The sequence below is a fragment of the Corvus brachyrhynchos genome, unplaced genomic scaffold (assembly GCF_000691975.1).
Source record: "Corvus brachyrhynchos isolate BGI_N302 unplaced genomic scaffold, ASM69197v1 scaffold31, whole genome shotgun sequence".
NCBI lineage: Eukaryota > Metazoa > Chordata > Aves > Passeriformes > Corvidae > Corvus > Corvus brachyrhynchos.
The window spans coordinates 1,741,805-1,766,389 of record NW_008236196.1 but is presented as its reverse complement, the minus strand read 5'-3'; the positions used below and the strand labels follow the sequence as shown (position 1 = coordinate 1,766,389).

General features: G+C 43.0%; 1 protein-coding gene across 1 annotated transcript in view; it reads left to right on the top strand.

The window, feature by feature from the left end:
- Nucleotides 1-24,585, top strand: part of KIF26B (kinesin family member 26B) — a 198,857-nt gene that overhangs the window by 151,344 nt on the left and 22,928 nt on the right. The window contains exons 14-15 of the mRNA XM_017739909.1: nucleotides 20,130-20,292; nucleotides 21,404-24,579. Of these exons, the coding sequence (XP_017595398.1) occupies nucleotides 20,130-20,292; nucleotides 21,404-24,579 (3,339 nt within the window). The remainder of the gene's footprint in view (nucleotides 1-20,129; nucleotides 20,293-21,403; nucleotides 24,580-24,585) is intronic.

Sequence of the window (24,585 nt, the reverse complement as noted above, 5' to 3'; positions counted from 1 at the left end):
ATCACCCTCTCAATAGAGTGACAGGCCCTAGAAGCTTTAAAGAGAATTGTGTGGTTGTAAGTGGAGGATACTTCAGCCAGTTTGCCTTATTGCTTCGAGAGTATTTGAATGGCATTACAACTGCAAGATGTTTTTTCATTGAAGTTGTTATTTTCATAACACATTTGAGAGTAAAGCAAGGAAGATAATCCTCTTGTGCTCTTCAGATACCAGATTCTGCTGCATGATCAAAGTTTTTGACTGGTGGTTGCCTCCAGGTCTATACACAATGAACAGATGCGAAGTGGATTTTTTAAAATATGCATTGACTTTTTAGATTTAAGCAGGCTGGTTAGAACTGTCTTCTGAAATATGAAAATTACCTCTCTCGTGCTGCAGGATGAACCTGCTAGATTATTTTAATTCTTAAAATATTTTGTTTATAAGTGCCATCCAGGTGACATGTTTTCCAGCAATATCTGACAAGACTCAGTAAAATTAATATCAGACAGAAGACTTAACTGTTTTAGCTGTATTTTCTTTTAGCTTTGTTTTGCCTTATCATCCCATCAGAAAAAATGTTCTACCTGCTGTATTTAAAAGTACTACAATTTAAAATTTTTTTTCAATGGGTTATTTTTGAGAGATGGTGGAATTTACTAAATTGTTTTCTCCCTATTCCTTAGTTCATGCTCTTGGAAACAAAACCTCACTCTCCTTGAAAATCAATGACAAAATGTATGCCCACACTGTCAGAAATATCAGCCCTTGTGGCTCCCTGTGGTACAGCTGGTTCCAGAGAGCAGAGAGCTGTGCAGCAGAATGGTGGTGGCAGCTGTTTTGGGTGTTGTTACAGACAGATATGGCTCAGCTCAGGGACAGCAGAGAACACAGGAGGGGAGCCCCTTACAAGGTGAGCTGTTAAAAGCACCTCATCATCTCTGCAAATGGGACTTGAATCTCCTTGGAGCAGTCTTCTAAGGATTGCACACAATTTTCATGTCTGCCTCCAGCTATAAATAGAGTAGCAGAATCTTTTATGCTCCTAGACTATGTTCCCTCTCTCTTGCAAACAACAGTTTTCACAGGCTCCGAGTGAAGTGTTTTGAAGTTACATGCCTGTGCAGGAGGACAGGAATTAGATGCAGTATCCAGATCTGCTACCCAGCTGGCATGTATACATAACAAACAAAAATGGTTTCAAAGGTATGGTGTTGGAGAAATAACTGCACTTTTTCCAAGAGGGAGAGAGTGTTCTAGGAGCTCTGTGTTCTCAGTCAGATCATGCCAACATGCTCCTCCTGAATCCCAGTCTTCTCTCTCATGTGGGGACATTACTGGTGTGATGGAGGACAGTTCTTCTCATGTGAGAGGAAACTGAGAGTAACTGCTGTAGTTGTAGTAGTTTATACTGATGTATAAACTATTGGGAGAGTGAGGGGCTGATGAAGGATCAAAGCTGAATATGATTTGACTCTGAAAATACATGTGAAAGAGAACCTGTTGGCACCCTACCACACTGTGCTCCAGTGAGATTTGTGAAACACTCCTGTTTTTCTCAGTTAATGTTGGGGCTGCTTACTGTGGAGTGGGTTTTACAGAAAAAGTGAGGGTGTGCTTTGGTAACTTTTAGAATCTTTGCATTATACAGAATACAAAATAAGCCTGTTAAGCTGGTAACAGATTTTCTGTTCTCTTGTTAGGTGACTGCTGCCATTTTGGATGGGTATGTTCTGTGCAGTGGCATTAGATTCAGTGGCTTTTATTGGTTTTGAGCTACTCTTGATTTCAGTCTGTCATGGCTGAAACCAGGACACAGTCCTTTGTGAGCTCCTTTGCTTGGAATCGTTTGTGTGTGTCAGATGTAAAAATCAAGTAGGTTACACAAGTGGTAAAGTCCTTTGTGTCCATTTGCAGGTGCTGTGTCCATTCTCCTCACACTCTTCTCAGTGCAGGGAGCCTCATGGCAATGAGGATGTTGTTTGCAGGAAGTCTCTGGCTGCTGTGAATCTGAATGTACATGCTCCCAGGGACTGTCACTTTCTCCCCAGCAGGGTCAGGGACATAATGCTTCTGTGGCACTGTAGCAGAACTCATCTGGTCTCTGGTGATATCACAACCACGTATGTTAGGTGTACTCTGAAAATTGGAATGGATTTTTTCATCCTCCCAAGAAAATTCATAGTTTCTCTGAAAACACTATTATATCACACCCATGCAAAAGATAGTATAAATAAATTTTTAATTCCATTGGCCAGGTTCCATCCATCAATGGTGCTTCTCTGTGGAACAATACCTGATTCTTTTAAGGAATCTGAGCATCACACTAGTAGCTGTTCTGGTACATAATCATAGGCAAAACCCTGCTGCTTCTAAACGTGTTCCTCCCATGGAAGAGCAGAGAACAACAGGTAACTGAAGAGAGTAACAACAAAACATCACATCTTTTCAACAGGCAGCATTTTGCTGTGGGCTATGAATAAAGAATGTTGCAGGCTGTGTATGAACTTATAGTAAGTTAATATTCAACTCCAACAGTAATAGTGTGGGTATGTGAGAGTCATTTTGGCTAGTGATTAGACATCTATCTTATAGATTAAACAGCTGTATTACCTCTCTATTGGAACTAAAGTTCAGAACACAAATGACTTTCTTAATAATTTTGTGTTCATATTCATATAGATATAAAACCAGTAACTGTGTGCTTCATGATAAGTGTTAACAGTGTATTGTTTCACCTTAATTAATCTCTCAGAAATGTAAAATACCAGATGTTTCCTACTAGTATCTAATCTGTAACCCATATTAGCTAATGAATTCTGTATTCTTCCTTGTGTATTATCCATTAATTGTGCCACTAACTGAAGCTTCATATAAGCTCCTTTTAAGACTGCATAATTTGAAAGTAGTTTTTCATTTCGCCATAAGCCAACCAAAAAGTCTTACCAATGATTTTTGCCATAAATACAAAGGGACTTACCTAACATAGAGTTAAGTATTCTATGATGACATTGTAAGTTATATGCTGCTCATATTATCTTTCAATGCATTTTGTAGTGCCTGAATACGTGAGTAAACTTTCCTTGGTTAACCTCATAGTATGCAATAGGACCATCTGTACAGTGCTCTTTCCTTCTGGCTCCTTTATTATAGTGAAGGAACATCTCCCAACCCTGTGGTCTGATTATGCTCATATTGAAACATTTCTGGCACTTAAATTTGAAAACCTTTGCATATTTATGTAGAGAATATTCTTTTGGGAGATTTAAAAATCTGGGCAGAGTGGCAGATCTTCACTCCTCTTGCTGTACAGGTTCCAAGAAGGGCAGTCATGAGGGATTCTTGCTCCTTCCTCAACAGGAAGAAAAAATCTCTATTGCCATATTTAGGAAAAAAAAGGTCCAGTTTTTGGCATATTAAAGGCTTATTGTCTTGAGGTCAGGGCTAGATGAGTGTTGAGAACACGCTCAGCATAATGTGCTCTGTTGTTATCCAAGTTTTGAATTGCACAAGTATCAACCAGCAATGGATGTGTTTGAGTGGTTGTTTTAGAGACATAATTTGGGGGTTTTTAGGCATTAATGTGTGGTCTATTTTTGACTCATTCAGCCTTGGAATCAGTAAACACAGGAAACAATATTGGTATTGTCGGGTGAATATCACAGTCTTCAGAAAAGAATCTCCAGCCCAGTGAGACTGCAGGAGATGAGATAGCCCCTAAATGTGATCATGTTTCTGCTTTTCAAATATTTCTGTCATTGCTCTCAATTTGTTTATATTAGTTATTAAATATAGGACTTTTATATCCCATGATGCCCTTAATTTACACAGTTTTAACAGAATATGGATCAGACACATTTTCCTACCTGATCCTACGTCTTTCCATCTATAATCTATTCCACTCATTAACAAGTAGTAACATTATGAAACATAGAGTTCTTTTCCTTCTGCATCTCCAATGTATCTCAGAAATAACTTTGATTTATCATAGAATTCTGGCAAATAACTGTGAAGCACTCACTGTCACTGCTGCAGTACCTTTAGTTTCTCAAATACTTTCATAATGTCAAGCAGGTGGGGGAGAAGGAGGCAGGCATAATTGTAAGCCACATTCCTGATTCTGGGACATTCCAGGGGCACAGCCCCCCATGTTAAATCTTCTGGAGGCTTAACTGGCAGCAGGCACCCCAGGATGCCTGACGTGTCCACAGGACACAGGGCACAATGCTGTGACCCTGTCTCTGACAGGTCCCCTCTACTAGTAGCAGCCACATCCTTGGCAAGTCCCTGTTGCAGGAGAACCACAGGAAATAGTGTCTTGACTGCTGTCTCAGTGGCTGTGCTCCTAAACATTCTCTCATACTATATAGATGCTCTTTTACATCATGGAGAAGGTCGAGATATGTGAAGCTTTCACCCTTTCCTGTTTTCTTTTATATTTGCCAGGTCTGGAATGGAGTGATATGTTCTGCTGTCCTAATTGATTAAATGGCATCTATCATAACATAAAGAGATCAAACGGAATTGTTTTTTCTCCCATGTTACCATTTAGAGCTCTCAATTCTTTGCGGATCATTAGCGTATAATTTTCAGATGAGCTGGCCAGTAGGTCCCTAAATAAAAATTAGTAGAAAAGATTAGCTAGGAAAGCTAGACTGGTAATGAGCTGTTGCACTATAGTAATGTGATAGGTTTATAGTTCATATCTAGCCCTAATCAGTGCTAAGTGCAAGTTGTCAGCATTTGATAGCTAATTGGTGTTTCTTGAAATTACAGTGCAACAAAATCACTGAAATGAAAATAAAGCTCTTCTTTATATATGACAAGTTAAGGGTTAATTGTAAATGCTTGGGTCAAATACACCTCTTAGCTATACTATATGCAAATCAGCTGTGCTGAGGGAAGGTTCATGGGTTGTCAAAACTTCTCTGGTCCCTTTTGGGTAATTATTATTTTTTTTAAATTGGTACAGTAGTGGCTTTGAAAACAGAACAGGGCATTTAAGCCATTTGCTATGTATTTAATATGTCATACAACACAAAAAACCCCCTTAAACCTGAACTACTGAAGAGTATTAACCATGCAATGACAACTTGAACTCTCATAGCAGTCCATTTCTTAATGATTTTGTTTACTCTGTGTGCATTTCAGAACTGCTGTCCTCTCACAGAATTAACTGGATATAACATGTCATAACATGGATCTGAAAAATTATAAGGCAGGAATAATCTAAGCCACTGGATAGGAAAGACTTAAAAGCCTGGCTAACTTGACATCTGTGAGCTGAGATTTTTTTCACTGCACATAAATAAGTGGCTCTAATCACTCTCATAGTGCTAATATGGGAAATGTCCTGTCTGTCCTCAGTAGCTGGCGGTGAGAATGACTGCTGTGCACAGTGTTGTGCTTCCAAATTCTGAACCCAGACAAATGCTGCGAGCAGAACTTTCTCTGACATGGGTGCTCTAAGAGAACTTTAGCTACCTCTTGAGAGGCTAAAGTACACATGGTCACACAATCTCATTGCTAGTCATCCAAATACATTTTTTAATTGGCTGTTAAATTGACCATTTCCAAACAGATTTAATGCAGGCACAGGCCTTTATATATCTGAGGTCTGTGCAAGACTCTTGAGACTGAGAGAGGGCTGGGACCGAAGCAGGCTGGGCCATGAAGGTGTGATGACACTGCTCTGCTGCATGCGGGCTGCCCAGCCAGCTGAGCCAAATGCCAGCAAGCATCCATGAGCTAACAAGGAGAGAGGACGGAGCTGCAGCTGAAAGAGGTGAGTGAGGTGGCATGTGGCAAGGTGGGGTTGTAGGAACTATGCAGAAGAGGGGACAGCCAAAGTATGGAAAATGGGGTAACACAGGACACAAACTCAGGGAAACTAGCCTTCGTTACTTCCTCTATTCATAGAACAACTTGTTCATTTATTCAGATCCTCACCATTTGAAATGCAATTACATGAATGTATTTTCCTACTGAGTAAAATTCATACAGTCAGCAGACAAACTTCTCTCTAAATGATTTGCTCATCAGTGTGTGGAGGAGGAGGGGGAAGAATAGCGAAAAGAGAGGAGTTCACTGCTAAATCATCTGCATTAAATGATCAATTTTTGTTCGTGCAGTAGTTGCAAAAGTTAATACTGAGATGTTAAGAAAGTCCTGCTGCAACAATAATTTGGTACTAGCACTCAGATGTGAGAGGAACAAATCCTGAAACCCTGAGTTGAAACTCACTTTAAAGTAAATCCAGACAACAAGTATTGCCTTCTCAGATGGTGAGCCTTGAAATATCTTGCCTGTTCCCAAGACCAGGAAATCTGGAGCAGATGTCTGTGCATTTAAATTCAACCCTCCTTTCAAGATGGGCATACATTTGGATACAACCTTCTGAATACAGCCCTCACCCTCTGTTCTATGCAGATGTGGTACCTAATGTGTACATGAAAGAAATTCAATCTCTCTAGATCTGCGTAAATGCCTGAATTGGTGTCCCCTGAGAAGTTACTAGTTAAGCTGAAGACAACAAGGAGCAGTAAAATGCATGAAGTAGTGAAGATTGCAGAGACAACAGTAGCTAGCATTGAAGTGGGAGCTATCAAACTAGAGGGAAGGCCACCAGGAAAGTCCTTCAAGGACCAGTTTTGGGAGAGGTTTTATTTGATGTTATTACCAGCAGCTTGGCACACAAAGCAGGGCCATGCTAATCATAGTGACTGCTTACACAAAGCTGAGAGCCATCATCTGTAGAAAGGCAGATCAGAACATCAGATGGGAGCAGCTGTGGGACCTCGAGGGCTTCCATAATACAAATGGCACTGATACAAGGGTGTGCCCTGATGGACTGCTAATTATTTCTGATGCAATCTGGGAGCTCATCAGCTAGAAAGGGAATGGGGGTGTGTGCTGATTTAGGCATGTTGGTTAATGATCACAGGTGTCCACAGCTAAACTAACAGTGACAAGGTAATGAAATCTGAGGAGGCATTAGGAATGACAGCAGAAAAATAGTAATAGTTATGCAAGGGGGTAGCAGGTCCTCTCCTGGGTGCAGCTCTGGTCTCCCATATAGATGAAGGATGAATTCAGGCTGAAATGAGTACAAGAAAGTCTGGCAAGGGGAGTTTTTCACATGAGAAAAGATGAAATGAATTTGGCTTGCATACCCAAAGAGAGTTAAGGAATAGAGAGCATGTGTCTCTACATGTGGCGGGAGCATTCCCATCCCTGGGGAGGCAGAGCAGTGGAAACCAAAGAGCATGAGCAAACAGAAAAGTAGTTGGCATGCGGCTACTAAGTGGAAATGTGTGGGGGCAGTGTTAGAAAGCCATAATGTTTTTAAAGGTGGGTTTTCTAAATGCTTAAGGAGGATTATATGGTTCTCTGTACTGGGTAGGGGCAGGAGCTAATAATTCTGTTTCCTCTCACCCCAGGCATCACCTGTGCTTTGATGCTGCCCCATGGGGCTTAGGCTCGCAGGACCAAGCAATGCATTTCTTTCTTCCGTCTCCCCCTGTGGTGGTTGTCCATGTGCCGTCTTTACAGAATGACTGTCTTTCCTCTTGGCCTCTCTGTGTCTCCAGACACATTGGACAGGGCTGGGTTGACAGAACGCTGAGGAACTCTGCTGTGTCCTCAGGAGCTCACAGCAGGCATGCAGAGGGGATGCAGGAAGGAGGCTGCAGACTCGGGCTGTAAACCTTTATAAGCCAATTCTAAGAACGTAAGAATGGCCGTACTGATTGAGGCCAAATGTCCTTATAGCATCCTGTCTGGCTAAATTCAACAGCAAATGCCAAGGATAGAGTGTAAGGCTGAAATATGTACTTTGCCAAAAAGTGCTCAAGCCTCAACTATTTTCAGCTGTGGGAATTCCTGAGTATCAGCAGCGGCTTTGTAAACAGAAGTAGGACCTTCCAGGCACATTGTAAATGATTCCAGTCAGAGGCTTTTTAAAGACAGTTAAAGTTTGAAAGGATCTTTTTATGAAAGACTGGTTCAGCTTACCTTTGAAATTTTGTTTTAGTGCTTCTTGGATTTTGAACAGCTACCTTTAAGAGAGGCCTTTTTGTGATTTAAAACTAAATACATACAAGCTTTAGTATTGTATATTGCTTTCTGCCACTTACAACTCTGTTCTGACTACCAATCTTGTGGAGAGGCAGCTGTTAACATGGAAATATTCAAATTTATAGTTGTTTTTCTGAGCCAAATAGATATAATATTGAGTTCTAAAGCATGTTCTGGTTTCCTCAGGTAAAACTGCAAGCAATTGTAGTAACATTCGTTCGTACAAATGTCACAATTCCTAACCAGCAAGTTTAAAAGAGTTCCTTTCCTTTGCTGTTGTAGGCTGTAAGATCTCTGAAGTGTCAGAAATACAAGAGCCTATTGAGAATCTTGTCTAATCAATGTTACTATAGTGGGCAAAATAAATAGAGGAATCCATTTAAAGCAGGAGTGAAACTTCAGATAACATAAAAAATGTATGTGCATCATTAATATTTTAAATTGCTGCATGGATGAAGATAAATGTATTGATACAGCCCATCTCCAGTTGATTTAAATAGGAAATATATACATTAAAAATATTTATATACCAAGTTTGCTACTTTTACTTACAACACATAGCACTTGCATAGCCTGGAGTCCCTCAGGTTTTATTTAGGCTCCTCTGTGAATGAAGTATAATAGAGTGTGAGAGATATAAAAGAATCAAACATTTAGTTTCCTTATGCCTGTGTTTATAGATTACAGAATTCCCACTGCCCTGCACCAGCTGCTAGATTTGGTCCTATGCTGTCAGAACTGTCATCATAAAGCTGCCTGTGGTTCCACAGTTTAATTTCAGTGCCATGTATTTGACGTCAGAAGGGACCAGTTTAGCCTTTGTCTCATGTATCCTGTCACTAAATCTTTAAAAACCCAGTTCAGATGCTGATGATGCTTATGGGAGCTTTTCTGGAGATTTCAGTGACAGCTGGGTTCAGACCACAGTGCCAGTGGATTTCGGTTAATAAAATCCTAATGTTTGGGGCTGGTTTGTGGACTTCATCTAAGATCTTTATTTGCCATGCAAGTCACCATCATCATTGCTATTGCTCAGCCTGTCTCATCACATCTGTAAATCAGCCAGTTGTGTGAGTAGCTCAGCCCATCTGTGGATGAAGGTTTTGGCTGTCTGATAGCCATTCATTTTTATGTGAATGGAGTTCTTGGTGTCTCTCCACTTCCTGACAAGGTCACCCCACCCATATTGACTGTTGGCAGACCAAATATAGAGGCCAAGGATTTGCAGGCCGGAGAATGCTCTGTTCATTAGATTCTGCAAGCATCATTGCAGGTGTCTAAGAAACTTACTTTGACCCTAAAATTATATATTGAGTAGTAAAGTAAATTGAGACCTTGAAGTGCAATTGGCTTCCTAGTCCAAGGTTTTTAAAGAAATAGGTGTTATGTAGAAAATCAGCTTTCTTACTCTAAAGTTTAAGAATGTGTAAAGTTAGACAGCTAAATCCATCCTTACCCCTATTACTTATCCTGATTTTTAAAAGACAGTTATGCATGTCATCTAGGATCTGTACATATTCCCTGTACATGCCAACACATTATTCCTAAATGGAAGTCATGGGGTTCTAATTTGCGGATGGTTTGGAGCTGAGCAACTCAGGCCAGTGTGTCTCCAGTGTTAGATGGGAGATGACACATAAAAAATTCCTCCTTTTTGGAACTTGTTTCACCTGCTTAATTCCCATCCTAGTTTGCAGATTGTTTGGCTGCTGCAAAGTTCATCTTCCTTGACAACGGGCAGGGATTGCTTCTTTTATCAGGTTTTAGCAGTTTCATACATCTCTGTGAAGCAATTTGGAGCCGTATGTGAAAAGGAAATTTAAAAGGTATTAAATTGATTACCAGAACTGGAAGCATGACTTGGGGCTTCTGACTTTTTGTTGCTTTAATGCTGAGTAATGCTTTACTTTGGGTTTTGACAGTTTATAGTCAGGACCCACTATCATGTAAGTGAATATTTTTTTGGCTGTTAATCTAAATGAACAGTCTTGTGAGCACCAGCATCAAGAACATAATGTTTCCAACAACTTGTCTCGCACTCTGACATCCAAAAGGGTGTAAATACTGACCTAAAGTTTTCCTGTGTTTGGGAATTTCTCTCATGTGTGTGCTTTCTCTGATGTGTTCAAGAAAGAAGTTGAAGGCATCTGTCTCATTTCTGTGGGAGCACAAATAAGATTTCTCTCCATCCACCCAGCTGCTAATCCTTACAGCATTTACAGAGGCTTACTATCTTTGAGCTCTGCATATTATTTTCTCAAACTTTCTTCAAATTTGCCAACAGCCTAAAAGTTTATTGCTGAAGGTGATAAGGTTGTGTGCAGGTGCAGAGGCAGTATGAACTCTTGAGTCTAACTTTCTTTGGGGAATATATCTAATGAGTGGCATAGATGAATTGTATAATTTGCATATCATTAATGACAACCAAAGTCTGCCTTCTTTTTTCTCTTTTTCCCCTTTCCACATGGGAGTATGTGCACTTTTACTGCCCTCTGCTATAATGCTGTGGGCTGAAGGCTCTAGGAGGTTGACATATAAAATCTTACTTATCAAAATGCGAAGTGTTTTGCTGAGTGACCTTCCCACTTTCCTGGAGATGCTGTCTGTTTACATGAGGAGCAGTGCCAAGTGGAGTGGTTTCTAAAACTGAACAGCAGTCAATTTATTTTCAGGTACCACTCCATTTGGGATTGCAATTAGAATAACTAGAGCTGCTCTCCAGCACAGGAAACTGGGAAGGTCATGCTGCCAAATTGTTGGCATCTTGATGAAGGAGTGTAAACTACTGCTGTCACTACTGCAGATCAAATGAGCCTAAGCAGAATGAAGTAATTATGAAATCCTCCCAAAAGATCATGAATATTCATGTATCAGTTACAAACATTTGAAGTTAATTTTCGTTTGAGGAAATAACCCTGGGTACCTCTGAATCCTATCCCTCCCTGCAGCGAAGAGCAGGGCGCTGTTTCTCGCGGCCGGGGCTCCCAGGCGCGGCGGTGGGCAGCTCCGGCCGGGCAGCGGGGCGGTGCTCCGTGTGCCAGCCAGCTGTCCCCGTTGTGTCCCCGCTCCAAATCGCCAAAAGGGGACGTTCACCGGGCGGCAGCCGAAATGGTCACCGAGCCGCCTGGGGTGAGGGTAACACAGGAGTCAGGCCAGCCCGGCAGGCGGGTGCTGGTCTGCACCGAGCGGGGAGCTGAGGCGGCTGCCCCGCCCCCTCTGCAGCGCCTGTCACCTGGAGCGGCTGCTCAGCATGTGTGACCCCAGCCATGAGACTGCAGGGAGCTGAGGCCTCCTGACAAACGAGCCCTTTGCTTGGCCTCTGGAATACCGAGTGGAGAGCCTTGCTTTAGTCTGCCCGCTGCTTGGCCCTCGGAAGGCAGCGGGAGCTGGGGGCAGCAGCGGGGGAAGGAAAGACGCGGAACAGAGGGAGTGTGCCCTCTCTTCATGCTCGTGCAGGGGTGCTGGAAGTGCCCTCACTGGGTGTCTGCTCTGCTCCTGCTAATATTAGCCTCCAGAGGGGCCGGTGTGAAGGTGCTTTCCAGAACGTGCCCTCAGCAGATTGTCAGGGAATGTTTCTGCATACCTTTTCTTGCCATGTGGTTTCCCCTATGACTGCCCTATAGGCACAGGTACTGTTCAGCTGCATTCCAGCCCTTCCCTTCCCTGCACTCCTGCTGCACTGTCAGGGCACAGGCAGCCCAGAGGGGAGGCAGGCAGGCTCCTAAGCTGCTCCAGTTGCTTCTCCATAGCAGCTATGTTGTCTTCTCATATAAAGCAACTAAACCATACAGATAAGGTGAGCCAAACTTGTGGTTGCCATAATGCTTCCAAGTAAGGCAGCCAGGGAAGGAGGGACATGGGGAGAGAGAAGACATTTTTCTTCCCTTTATGAGTGTATCTTGTTAGAAGTTAGCCTAGCCAAGTGCAGAGTCCCTAAATTATTTAAAATCTGGATCATTATTGGTTTTAACTGGAGGGTTTGTTTTTTTTCTCCTGTAAATCACAGTCTACTTATTGAGCATGTTTTCTTAACAAGTGGTATTGCTGATTTTGAGGAATCTGGCTTTAGCTCTGACGTAGAGTTGCTGAGCCTAATTAGCTCCCTGGATTAATGGAGTTCCTGTTTTTCAGCTAGAATTTATTAGGAGCTGGCACTGTAATGAGACAGACCACTAGGATCCTTTCCTTTTTGATTATCTTTGAGCTTTGTTTGGATGTTTTTAATGGCTGCTTGTGAATGGTGTTTGATTCTGTGCTGAGATTTGAAGTACAGAGGGGAGAGGGATAATTTTTTCCACTTTCAGTATAGTCTTCTCTCTGAAGTAATCACTGGCCCTCAGCAGAGTTCTGCTCCTAACCACCTCCTCTCTCCCACCCCAAAACCTGCACTTGCTGTGACTTTAAGCTACATCTGGATCTCTGAGCTGTCATTAGAGTAACACACTGAGCTGTAAGTAAGGGTGTATGTCTTCAGTTTCGTATTGCCAAAGTGCAAATTACCCCTGAACCAAACTACATAAAACACAGAGCTGGGGCAAAGACATCATCCTTCTCTTGATGGTTGAATTATTTAAATGAAGCTTGTGTGACTTTTGCTCCACTGCTGGCACAAGGCAGAAATGAGAAGAAGGAGGAGACATCTTTCACTGTGCATCTTCAGGTGGTGCCCAGCTTAAAGCACTCTTTAATATGTAAAGGCAAATGTGGAGTTGTGTGATAGCAATGGCTTTTTTGGGAGAGTTCTACTGTCAGATCAGTCAGCAAGACCTCAAAAAAGCAGGAAACTTTTATGTTATTTATGAATAACAGGGCACTCCTTGTCTGTTTTGTGGACTGTTTAAGTTTCATCCATTTTGGAGCAACTTTTATACAAAAGTTAGAGCTCTTGAATAAGCCCCTTTTATGGTGAGAGGGATAGTTGCTTGACACTTGGGAGAAGAGGCCGAACCCCATCTTGCTACAATCTCCTTTCAGGAGGTTGTAGAGAGCAGTGAGGTCTCCCCTCAGCCTCCTTTTCTCCAGACTGAACAACCCCACCTACCTCACCCACTCCTCATGAGATTTGTTCTCCAGACCCTTCCCCAGCTCCATTGCCCTTCTCTGGACATGCCCCAGCACCTCAATGTCTTTCTTGCAGTGAGGGGCCAAAAACTGAACTCATTTGAGGTGCAGCCTTACCAATGGGACTCTGTCTTTCTGTCATTGATTTTATTTTCTGCCTTTGGTGAAAAGAAACAAAAGATGCTATTTTGTGCATCTGCCACATGCTCCTGTGTTGTCACAGGCACAAGGATTATTCAGCAATATGAAATTTTCTCTTAAAAGAAAACAATTGTAGGGGGAATCCCCCTATATTACATATGCGTTTTGTAATAGCACAATTTAAGTGTAAGTCCCATAGTTGGCTGCAGCAACACCTTTCTCCTGCTCTTGACCTTTTGACTGCTGTAGTGTCACATCCTTTCCAGATGTGGAATTTTCCCAGTACATGATCCTAAGCACAGTGTCCCCTCAGTGTAGTCCTTTCAGCTGGCTCCCCCTTTGCCTCTGCAGTGAGCACAGTGTTCTGGGTTGTGCTAGTGCACCTCATACAAGATAACTAAGTGCAGTGGCAGTGGAAATTTCCACTATGCTTCATCTTCCCTGTAAGGCTAGCCAGCTTCCACCTGGAGCAAGTTCATTGTCTCCCCAATGCCTCTTTTTACCAGGTGAAGAATTCCTCAGGTTAAAGGGCCGACACGTTACCCATCTTTCTTCAACTGCCTCATTTTGTTCTGCTAACAAAGCCACGCTTACATGGCTGAACCATCGAGGGCTTTATCTCCCCACCTGGCCTCATTTTGCCTGTGCCTACACACATTGCTCCCATTTCCTCTCCCTCTATCAAAATTATTAACAGAAAGGAAAGACATAACTAAGCAAACTGTACTGGTTCATAGTGAACTCAGCTGTTACACACCTGTAACATCTGCTGTTGGGCTTGTGCTTTTTGAGCTATAAACTGTCCTTTGTAGAGATTATTTCCATGCAGTAAGAGCCAAAACCAAATATAGTCTTTATGTGGTTCCTTTGTTATGTAAACATTTATTACTGTGAATAAAGGAGTGCATCAGCTCAAAGGAGCAGAGTTAAGACTTCATGATCAGAAATGACTGCCATAGTTACTGAGATTTTTCCTTTGACATTCCTCTATAAATAATTAGATTACAAGACACCTGAGGGCATACATCATCTGATGCTGTAACAGTAACACCTTGAGGGAGTTGACAACTTTCTCCTTTTGGCCAAGTGCCTAGGAAGACATTAAAGTATATGATTAATAGAGAGCACAAACACGCAGTCTTGCACTTCCTAAAGCTTAGCTGTACTATTGTATTGTCTCCCTTGTGGAATGTTATTATTCCTATTTCTGATGGTGCTGCTGTTGTCATTGAATAGCCAAAATCCATGTAGCAGTGGGGTGAGAGGAAAGGGAAGACAAAGAAAATATTTGTTGTTAAGGTGTGGGGTGGGGGGAAAAAAAACAAAGCATAGAATACAATTGGGTAAATAATCCACAGAAAAATCGTTATTCCAACACTTCAGTTGGATCTTCCTCTCCAGTATTGCCTCCTTTTTGTGAAACAATTCTGTGTTTGTGTCTCCCAGACACAGAATGAAATGCTGGGCAACGAAAATTCCTGTGAATTTCCTGAGCACAATATTTATTCTTATTGCTTCATTTTCTATTCATGAATTCTATTTTGCAGCCCCAAACAAAAGCAATTACCATTTCCCTCTTTTCTGTGTAGCTCACTTTGAACGCATTGCTCACACAGATTTTCTTAAAGCTGGAGGACCTGGCAGAGAAAGATCCAGGAAGGCACTGACCATTCTCTGCCCCCTCACCCTGGCCTGCCCCTCACCTGGCAGCATGATACAGCAGCCATGCCAAATAATGGCCACGTTTTGGGATTCCTCTGCTGGGTCTCAGTGAGCAGCTGGGGGGAACTTGAGTGGGGAGAGGGGCCTTGGAGGACAGGCAGTGAGAGTGGAGGATGTTTGTGGGAGGAAGAGGGGGAAGAAAGAGGAGTTTAATACTGGAAGAGTGTCTAGCAGTGATGGCAAAGGAGAATGGCAAAGTCTGGTGTAGCTGCTTTGACCACTGCAGGATGAAACTGAGCTCTGCCAGGCTGTCTTGGGGAGGAACTGGGGATGAGTGTCATGGTATGGGAATTAGAACAAGCACAAAGGTTAGATGAGGAAAGCCTAGGATAGACACTGATAAAAGAGTGCAGGATTGTCTGATGAGAGAAGAGCATGTCAAAAAGGACATGAACACATGAGATCACAACTTTCCTACAGCACAGGAAAGGAGTGCATTACTCCTGAGTCTTAGTGTTTTTCTATAGGTAGCAAATGCTAGCAAAACCCCGTGGTAAATTGTAAGTCATGTTCTCCTTCTCTACTGCTTGTCCAAACAAAAGATGGCAGCCAGTTGCTGCTGCCAGCTAGTTCAGCAACTGAGGCTATTTGATACACCAGAATGTTCCAGGCTTGCTGATGTCTCATTGAAGTGTTACCACAAATCTACATGAAATTACATAAAATACATATAATAAGAGCATTTGGATCATGAAATCAATTGCTACAGGGTCACGAAATCTCAGAATTAATGGGCTATATATTGTGTTGTCTTTTAAGTGTTCTCCCTCCATCCCCAAATATCATCTTTTTTCAAGGCAGATAAAGGACCTGCTTTAGACATGAATCAGGACTGTACAGTGATGCAGTCATTGTCAATAAACATATGGAGGATGGGATGGAAGACTGTGGAAGAGAAGGGAGGTATTCTGAAAGGACCTGGTACCACCTTCTGACTAGTTCTGCCAATGTTTTCTTCAAATTTTTAGATAGGCTACTAGTTGTACATTCCTGGTTTTTTGGGTATCCAGATTGAGAACCAGCTGCCCCATTTTCTGTTCAAGGTAAGTCAAAGTTAGCTGTGCTTTGGGTATGAAGACTATGTAATGATCAATACTCTGAAAGATCTGTGCGTCATACCAAACACCAATACTTAATGAAGTCTTCAATGTTTCAGGTATTATCAGAGGAACATATGCCTCACCTCAGAGGCATTCATCAGACTGCATTGATGAGCTCCACAGGGAAAAGGAAAAATGATAGAGAGCCTTTGAAGAAATCAGTCATTTGGGATTCAGAACAGAGTTTGTATAGTCCTGACAGTAAATAAGGCATAAGTCCATACATTGCAAGGCAAGGATTAAATGAAAGATTAAGTAACTTATGGTTCAGTGAGCACTGTTTATTCTGTGCAGGGTTTGAGGCAGGGCTCTAGTGGAAAAGTAGTACCCAGTCATGAAATTAAAGACTTTGACTAAGTGTACACAGGCAACTGGGATTTATGCAGTGTCCAAGGAAATGTATCATGATATTTTGTGCTTCATTCTTCAATGTAAGATTGTGTGTTGTTTGAAGTTGAGTATAATTAATCATTCATGAGGAAGGGAAATACAGATAGGTATAAGAGGAGCATGAGGATGTACATCTTTCCTTCTTACTGAGCAAGTGAAAGGACTAATTTACACTGATCCCAATTTGCATGGTGGTCTCAGAAGAGGAGAACACTTCTCACTGCAGCACTGCCATATCTCCCTTTTGGGGAGGTTCAGTACCTGCTAGGGTACCTATTGAGAGATTCAGAAAAACAGCAGGGAAACAGGTAAGTCCTTCAGCAGCTATTGTAATGTCAGAGGGTGGAAACAACAGAGGAGGAAAGGGAGTACAGTGAAGAAGAGAGAGGTCCTCTCCATACGGAGGGCTGGTAATCTGTGGAAGGAACTGAAGCTTTCTGCCTGGCAGTCTGCACCTCTGTACTGTACCTGCTGACATGCTTCGTAGAGATATCCATGTTTAGTTTCCTGCATGCAGGGCTCCTTCCTCTGGACTTTTCCAGAGCTACAGCTTTGCATACTTTATTTTTGGTTTTTACCTGTGTGGATAATATTTATTAGCTTTTTTCTGTAGCCATGATTGTCTAAGAAGCTAGGCAAGAAAAAGTTTACAAGTAAGGGTAATGTATTTTATTAGACCAAGTGATGTAGTTAGGAAAAAATGAGGTGACTTTTAAGTACTGAAAAGACTGCAGAATTGACTTACTGATATACAGGCTTTGGAGTCTGAAGTGTGGTATCCTGACCCCACCTTCATTTTCTTGTGTGTTTTATATCCCCATAATCATGATGGTTTAGGGTAAATTTCCTAAACGATAGAAACATTAGTGGATGGGATAGAAATACGTTTTAAATGAAGACAGGTTTATAAAATGGTGCTGCTCTGGCCTATAATTTTTATTGCTTTAGGAGCAGAATAGAAATAGACCATGAGCATTCCTGAAGTTCTCTTATTTGCCATGAAGACATTGATGCATTTCACTCTGCTGCTATGAGAAATATGGGACCTTCAGCTAGCCAGCCTCTGTTTAACATGATGAGCAACATACACCCAGGAGCAGCAGACCTTCTGTGACTTTCTTCAAAATTTCCTGTCTTAGTTTAATTTGCAGAGCCAGAAGATGAACAAAGGTCTTGCTTCTCAAAGCCCTTCCAGTGCAGAAGTGCAGACCTCCTCTTTGTAAAACTTCTGCTTTCACAGGAGATTTTGCATTTTCAAATAACAGCTCATGAATGACCTAATGAAATAATTCGTAGCCTTCCATTTTTTCAGGCAGAAATACCAGAAATGCCAGCACTCAGAAGAACAAAGCATCTACTTTGTGTTTCATACTGTCTGTCTAGCAAATTTCAGTGAGACATCTAAAATGTTTTACCAATATTTTAATTGAAGAGGATAGAGTGAGTTAAAAATTACGCCACACTTTTAAATGTCTTATATTCTCTTTTATTTTCTTTCTTTCTTTCCTTCAGAACTTAGTAGGTGCTGTTGTGAGAGGTCAGTGAACCTTGAACAGCTGAACTTGTCTTACGACAATGTCCAGAATTGACAAGAATCTGTGTTTAGTAACTTTCTTCCTCTTCATGTTATTTTTCAGAGTACAGTAGTGACATGAGGCTAGTTATTTTCTCTGGGTACAAGGTGAAGTTGAGTGTCAAGATATAGACTGTGCTGAATGAACAAACTCTGAAATTAGAAATCAGTGCTAGCTGGACTTTTTACTGCTAGGTTCATGCTTTAATCCTTAACAAATCTGCCCTTTAGTTCCTGTCCATGTCAGAGGATCATTTGAATTATAAATAGGTATTTCCTCAGTATCGTTATTCTTCTTGCAAGTGGGTATTTCAGTACAAGGCAGATGGCACAGATTATTTTACATTCCTAATGCATATATCTCTAGGAAAGCCACACCTCAGTGTTGATGCTGGCTGCGTGGGTTATGCATTCTCAGGAGACCAACATTTTTAGAATGTTTTTTTTTGTGCTTTCTCCTGTTGTCTCATGTTTTGCTATGGTAGAAGCACTGGGAAATGAAAGGCTTGTTATTGATTTCTGTGCAGATGTTTAATAATTTCCATGTTACTCTGCATTGGAGTGGCAGTAACTGATGCACAAAATTTGACATCTTAATTATTCCATGATGGAAAGGAGGGACACTAACCTGAGACACAGCAGCCTATTAACTCTGGATCTGTAGATTCAAAGCAGCCTTAGGTCACAAGTGAAATGAGTGAGGCTGTCTCAGTATAGTCTTTATGGATGTTTGCTTCTCAAAGACACTAGACTGTCTTCAATGTGTCTGGAGCAGATGGAAGCAGAAATCCTGAAACAAAAAAAAGGTTTTACTTTCAGTATTTCTAGTCAAGCTGAAACTGCAGTACTAGAAGTACGAGAAGTCTCAGGAGATGAGAACTCTCCAGAGCTATTGCATCAAAATATGCAGCAAAATGTTGTTGTTTATTCAATCAAAAAGAGAGGTCCAAGAGTGTTGCTCATCAATCCCATCCAGCAGGCATAGCTTCAGTTCCCAGCAGTTGTAGCTTTATGCAGAGTTCCTGTGAGCTGGAAATTTCAAGTGAATGAACAAGGAAACACATGCACCATGGGTCATTTACAGATATTTAACAGTGAACCCCAAAAATCTGATCTGCAGCCACTGAAGCTATCACCATCATTACAACAGGGGAAGCAATTCCTTTAGTGATAGATAGATAAATATCAGGCTGCTGCTCTCTTTGTTTCCAGCTGTATGTAATCATCATCCACAACCTTTAGCACAGGGGAGACTCTCTTCAAGAGAATGCCATTTCCCAGCTAACCATCCAGCTGACCCGTACACCATGGAACTAAAGGTCACTTTAAAAATAATATATTGTGCATTTCTGACTACAGGATTAGATGACCACCTCAAAAATACTATATATGCATCATTATTCTGTTAAAATTCATATTCTCAGTCCAGTCACAGACAGCCCCACAAAAAGGCATCTGCATTTCAAAAGCTATCTGGTGCTGAACAATACAGTAAATGGCTAGAACAGAAAATTTGATTTCTGCCTTAGTGAAAGAAAAGATTTAATATGAAAGAACAATTGTGTGAAGTTTGAAGGCTTGATTGGTTCGTATTTTACCAGCATCTTCCAAAATTGACTTCAGTGATTTAACTGTTATTAATATCAAGTTACCCAATGCCCTAGAAGGCAGCAAAAAAATTGTGCTCTCTAATCTAATCCAGTACCCTCTTGTCCTCCAGAGCTGGGCCAGGGTTTGTCTGCACACTGTGCACTTCAAAAGAGCAGCAGTTTGGTGTTTGCTGCTGTGACTCCTTAACAGTCTCCACTGCTGGTCTGCACCTCACTGTTGGCAATGGTAACAATGGAGAAGGACTGAGACCAAAAGGAGACAAAAAAGGGGAACTGGAAAGAGAAAAGAAGTTTGAATTGTAGTCCAGGGTCTTTCAGCATGCTCAGCTGCACAACATAGTGCAAACCTGAGGAAGGAAACTAATTAGGATTCCATTAAAAAGAGGAGAAAATATCTTGCCAAGAGCCAAGTTACATCATGATGGCCAAAGTGAAGCCTTGCTGGCTAATGTAGCCTTAATTCATTTTATTTTGCAGAGACAGCAAGCTGACCATGCTGCTCCGAGAGTCCTTGGGGAATATGAACTGCCGCACCACGATGATCGCTCACATTTCAGCGGCTGCGGGGAACTACGCTGAGACACTCTCCACCATCCAGATTGCCTCAAGGGTCCTCAGGATGAAGAAAAAGAAAACTAAGGTAAGACAGTGTGTAACTCCCTTCTTATAATGATGCAGGAGGGAGGAAGAAGGATCATGAAGGATTCTTAACTGGGTAGAGCAGCATGTAACAAAATCAGTAATCAATTCCAAAGTGTATGGGTTGTTTGTACCCAGTCCTAGGCAAGTGTCAGAGAGCAGTATCAGAGGGGTAAATGCTTCAGCTTCAGAAACAGAGGAGTGAGTTCAGACACATCTGCTGTAGCAGGTTTGTACACTGACCTTGTTTAATAATACAGTTGTCAGGGAGCATTTATTTTCCCTTATGCTCCTAGTGCTAATGACATAATAAGGAGTTAAACTGCTGTAGATTTAAAGAAAATTTGGATTAATTAAGAATTAGATTCTCTGTGCTTCTCAGAGAGAGCGGGAGCAACATAAATGCAGAACAATTGTGTCCAATGTCAGCATTGATGACACTTTTATTCCTACTGCTTCTAAATATGGGTGATAGAAGTAGAGTGAAGATGGACTATATCCATTTTCATGTTTTAGAGTTCTGGTTGCTTCTGTGCAATTTATGATGTGAATTGGGCAGAATGAGTGAATTTTATGCATTTAATTTAAATTGGCTGCCTACAGATTGACAAAAGCTTTTTTTGTCAACTGATTGAAGAGACACAAGTGAAAGGTTCAGTCCACATGCCATCAGAGCAGTGTGTCTCCAGAGACCTCTGAGTGCACGTTACACAGTTCCACACACTGGTACTGTGGGGTCATATGTAATGAGATTTCTTGTTCCTCTTCAAATACACAAACATACACACACACACAATCAGCAAAGCCTTTGCCAAATACCTGATCTCTTTGGCCAGGCTCAGGTAAGGGAAGTATTCTAATTCATATTTTTAGTACTTTTTTGGGGAAATCTTATGATTTGGAGTGGGACTCAGAGCTGAGGCTTTGGGTTCTCCATTGAACATAGCTGTGTGGCTGCCCTAGGGCTGTGGATGAGCAGCCTCAGAGTTCTGTGCCTTAGTTTAGAGTTCTCCCAGTTCAGATGTGGCCGTGACCTTTTTGTCTATGCAGTTTGTGCAAGGAGCAGCTTGCAATGCTGAAATGTCATAGACTCTCTCTCTCTCATATTGCAGTACACATCAAGCTCTTCCGGAGGAGAGAGCTCTTGTGAGGAGGGCAGGATGCGGAGGCCAACCCAGCTGAGGCCTTTCCATTCTAGAAACACCGTGGACCCAGACTTCCCTATTTTGCATTTGTCAAGTGATCCTGATTATTCATCCAGCAGTGAGCAGTCCTGTGACACGGTGATTTACGTTGGCCCCAATGGCACTGCCCTTTCTGACAAGGAACTAACAGATAACGAGGGTCCCCCTGACTTTGTTCCCATAGTTCCTGCTCTGCAAAAGACCAAAAATGAGGGCAGGTTGGAGGAAGTTAGTGAATCAGGGCCCAGCACGTCTGAAAGAGACTGCCTGAAGTGCAACACCTTTGCAGAGCTCCAAGAGAGGCTGGATTGCATAGATGGCAGTGAAGAGACCGACAAATTTCCCTTTGAAGAGATTCCTGCTCAATTTAGCTCAGACCAGATGTCTAAGTGCGCTGTCTCAAGCCAGCTGGCAGAGCTTAGCCACTTACCAGAGTCAGATAAGGAAGATACAATGCCAGAATGTCAGCATCCTGATAGAGAAGCCAAGGAAAATACAAATACAACACCCAGCAAAACTAGGAGAAATCACTCCCCTGTTCCTTCTGGAGCTCTTACCAATCTTTCAACTCCTTCTTCTCCCAGGAGTGTAACAGGCAGCTGTAGTAAAGAGCTTAACTCTTGTCCGCTAGCACACAGCACCAGCTTGCAGAGCAGCAGAGAAGGGCTCAACACCTGTGGATTTGTGGAAGGCAAACCTCGGCCAATGGGTTCACCCCGGCTTGGCATTGCAAGCCTCTCGAAGACATCTGAGTATAAGCCACCAACTTCTCCTTCCCAGAGGTGCAAGGTCTATACGCAGAAAGGAGTCCTGCCCAGCTCCACTCCCCCACCAGCTCCCCTGAGTAGGGATGCTGCAATGACATCTAGTGAATCATTATTACAGCCAGAAATCCGGACCCCACCTGTAGGCATGAGCCCTCAGATTATTAAGAAGTCCGTGTCATCCAGCAATGGGGATTTTGAAGAGACGGTTCTCAATGAAGATCGGCAACACAGCATTTCTCCAGAATCCAAGAAGGAGATTCTGAGCACCACCATGGTGACTGTTCAGCAGCCACTGGAGCTGAATGGAGAGGACGAGCTGGTGTTCACTCTAGTGGAAGAGCTGACCATTAGTGGTGTCCTTGACAATGGGCGCCCGACCAGTATCATCAGTTTTAACAGTGACTGCTCTGTGCAGGCTTTGGCCTCTGGCTCTAGGCCAGTCAGTATTATCAGCAGTATCTCTGAAGATCTTGAATGTTACTCCAGTTCAGCTCCTGTGTCTGAAGTCAGCATCACACAGTTTCTTCCTCTTCCAAAGTTGAGTCTGGATGACAAACCCCAAGATGATGGCAGCAGGCGCTCATCCATCAGCTCATGGTTGAGTGAAATGAGCACAGGGAGTGACGGGGACCAGTCGTGCCACAGCTTCATAGCCCAGGCATGCTATGGGCATGGGGAAGCTATGGCAGAACCCCCCGTCTCCGAGTTTGCAAGCACCATACAAAGTGCCAGCATGATTTGTGTAAGTGATAAACAGAAGTCAGTGACTGACAACATGCTTATACTGTCGGAAATGGGGGAGGAAGCCTTCGGCAAAGTGCCACCCATCAAAGGCTGTAAAATATCAGCTCTAGGCAAAACTACTGTCACCATCAAAAACACCGCAAGCCTTAGCAGCTGTGAAGGCTACATCCCAATGAAGACAAACATTACCGTGTATCCATGTATTGCTGTTAATTCCTTCAAAGCTCAAGAGACTGATGGTGCTGTACTGGCAGTAACTGCAGACCCAAAAGCTGTTCATCCCCATGATGGGAAAGAATCCATTGCTAAGAAGGTTATCAAATTTGAAGACCCTTGGCTGAAGAGAGAAGAAGATGTTAAAAAGGACAGCTCTGGGAGCAGTGATGGGCCAAGGCCTGATACAGTCGCGGTTTCAGCCAAGCCTGAGCACAGCACAAAGCAGTCCCCAGCAGACAGGTTTAGCACCAGCAGTGGGGACACCTCTATCTCCCCAGGATCTGACAGTCTAAAAAGGATTGTGGATGGGTGTGAGGTGGCAGCATCCGGCTCTGCAACTCAAAGCCCTGTTCATTCCAGTGATGGCTTCAAGAATTGTAGCCTCCCTCGAGGGTTCCCAAAGGCAAGCAAGGTGGAGGAGTCTGATAGTCATCCCCATCCTACTTCTACTGACAGCAGCGGAGTCAGTTCTCCTGCTCTCCCCCAGTTTTCTAAGGCTAGTCTTGACAAGAAAATGGCCTCTCCCAAACACTGCATCCTCACTCGTCCCAAAGGGACCCCTCCTCTGCCACCTGTGAGAAAGTCAAGCTTGGATCAGAAGAACAGAGCCAGCCCCCAGCACAGTGCAGCCAGCAGCACCACCAGCAGCCCCTCCAGCCAGCCTATGTCCTTCCTGGCCAGCTTCCCTGAGGAGCACAGTGCCAAACAAAAAGGCCCTGGCACTGACAGCAGCATCAACAACAGCAGCAGCAAGCTCTTCAGTGCCAAGCTGGAGCAGCTCGCCAGCAGGACCAACTCCCTAGGGAGGTCCACAGGAAGCCACTATGAGTGTTTGTCACTGGAAAGAGCAGAAAGTCTGTCCTCTGTGAGCTCCAAAATGAGCCCTGGCAGAGACACCACCATGCCTAGGGCTGGAAGGAGCCTCAGCAGCAGTGCCATGTCCTCACCCACCAACTCAGGCCTCTCTCAGTCGGCAGGTGCCTCCCCAAAAGCCAGCCAGTCAAAGATCTCTGCAGTCAGCAAGCTCCTGCTGGCAAGTCCCAAGGCCCGCAGCCTCTCCGCCTCTGCCACCAAAACACTCAGCTTCTCTACCAAGTCTCTGCCTCAGTCCGTAGGGCAGAGCTCCAGTTTGCCCCCAAGTGGGAAGAACATGTCCTGGTCAATGCAGTCCCTCAGCAGAAGCCGGGGCTCCAGCCTTGCTTCCAAATTGCCCCTTCGGGCTGTCAATGGGCGGATTTCAGAGCTGCTCCAAGGGAGCACCAGTGCCAGAGGTGTACAGCTGCGGGGAGGCTCGGAGGCAGATGAGCGCGGGGGCCTTCCCGGAGATGAGAAGCCCGCTGTTCACATGCTGCCTTCACCTTACAGCAAGATCACCACGCCTCG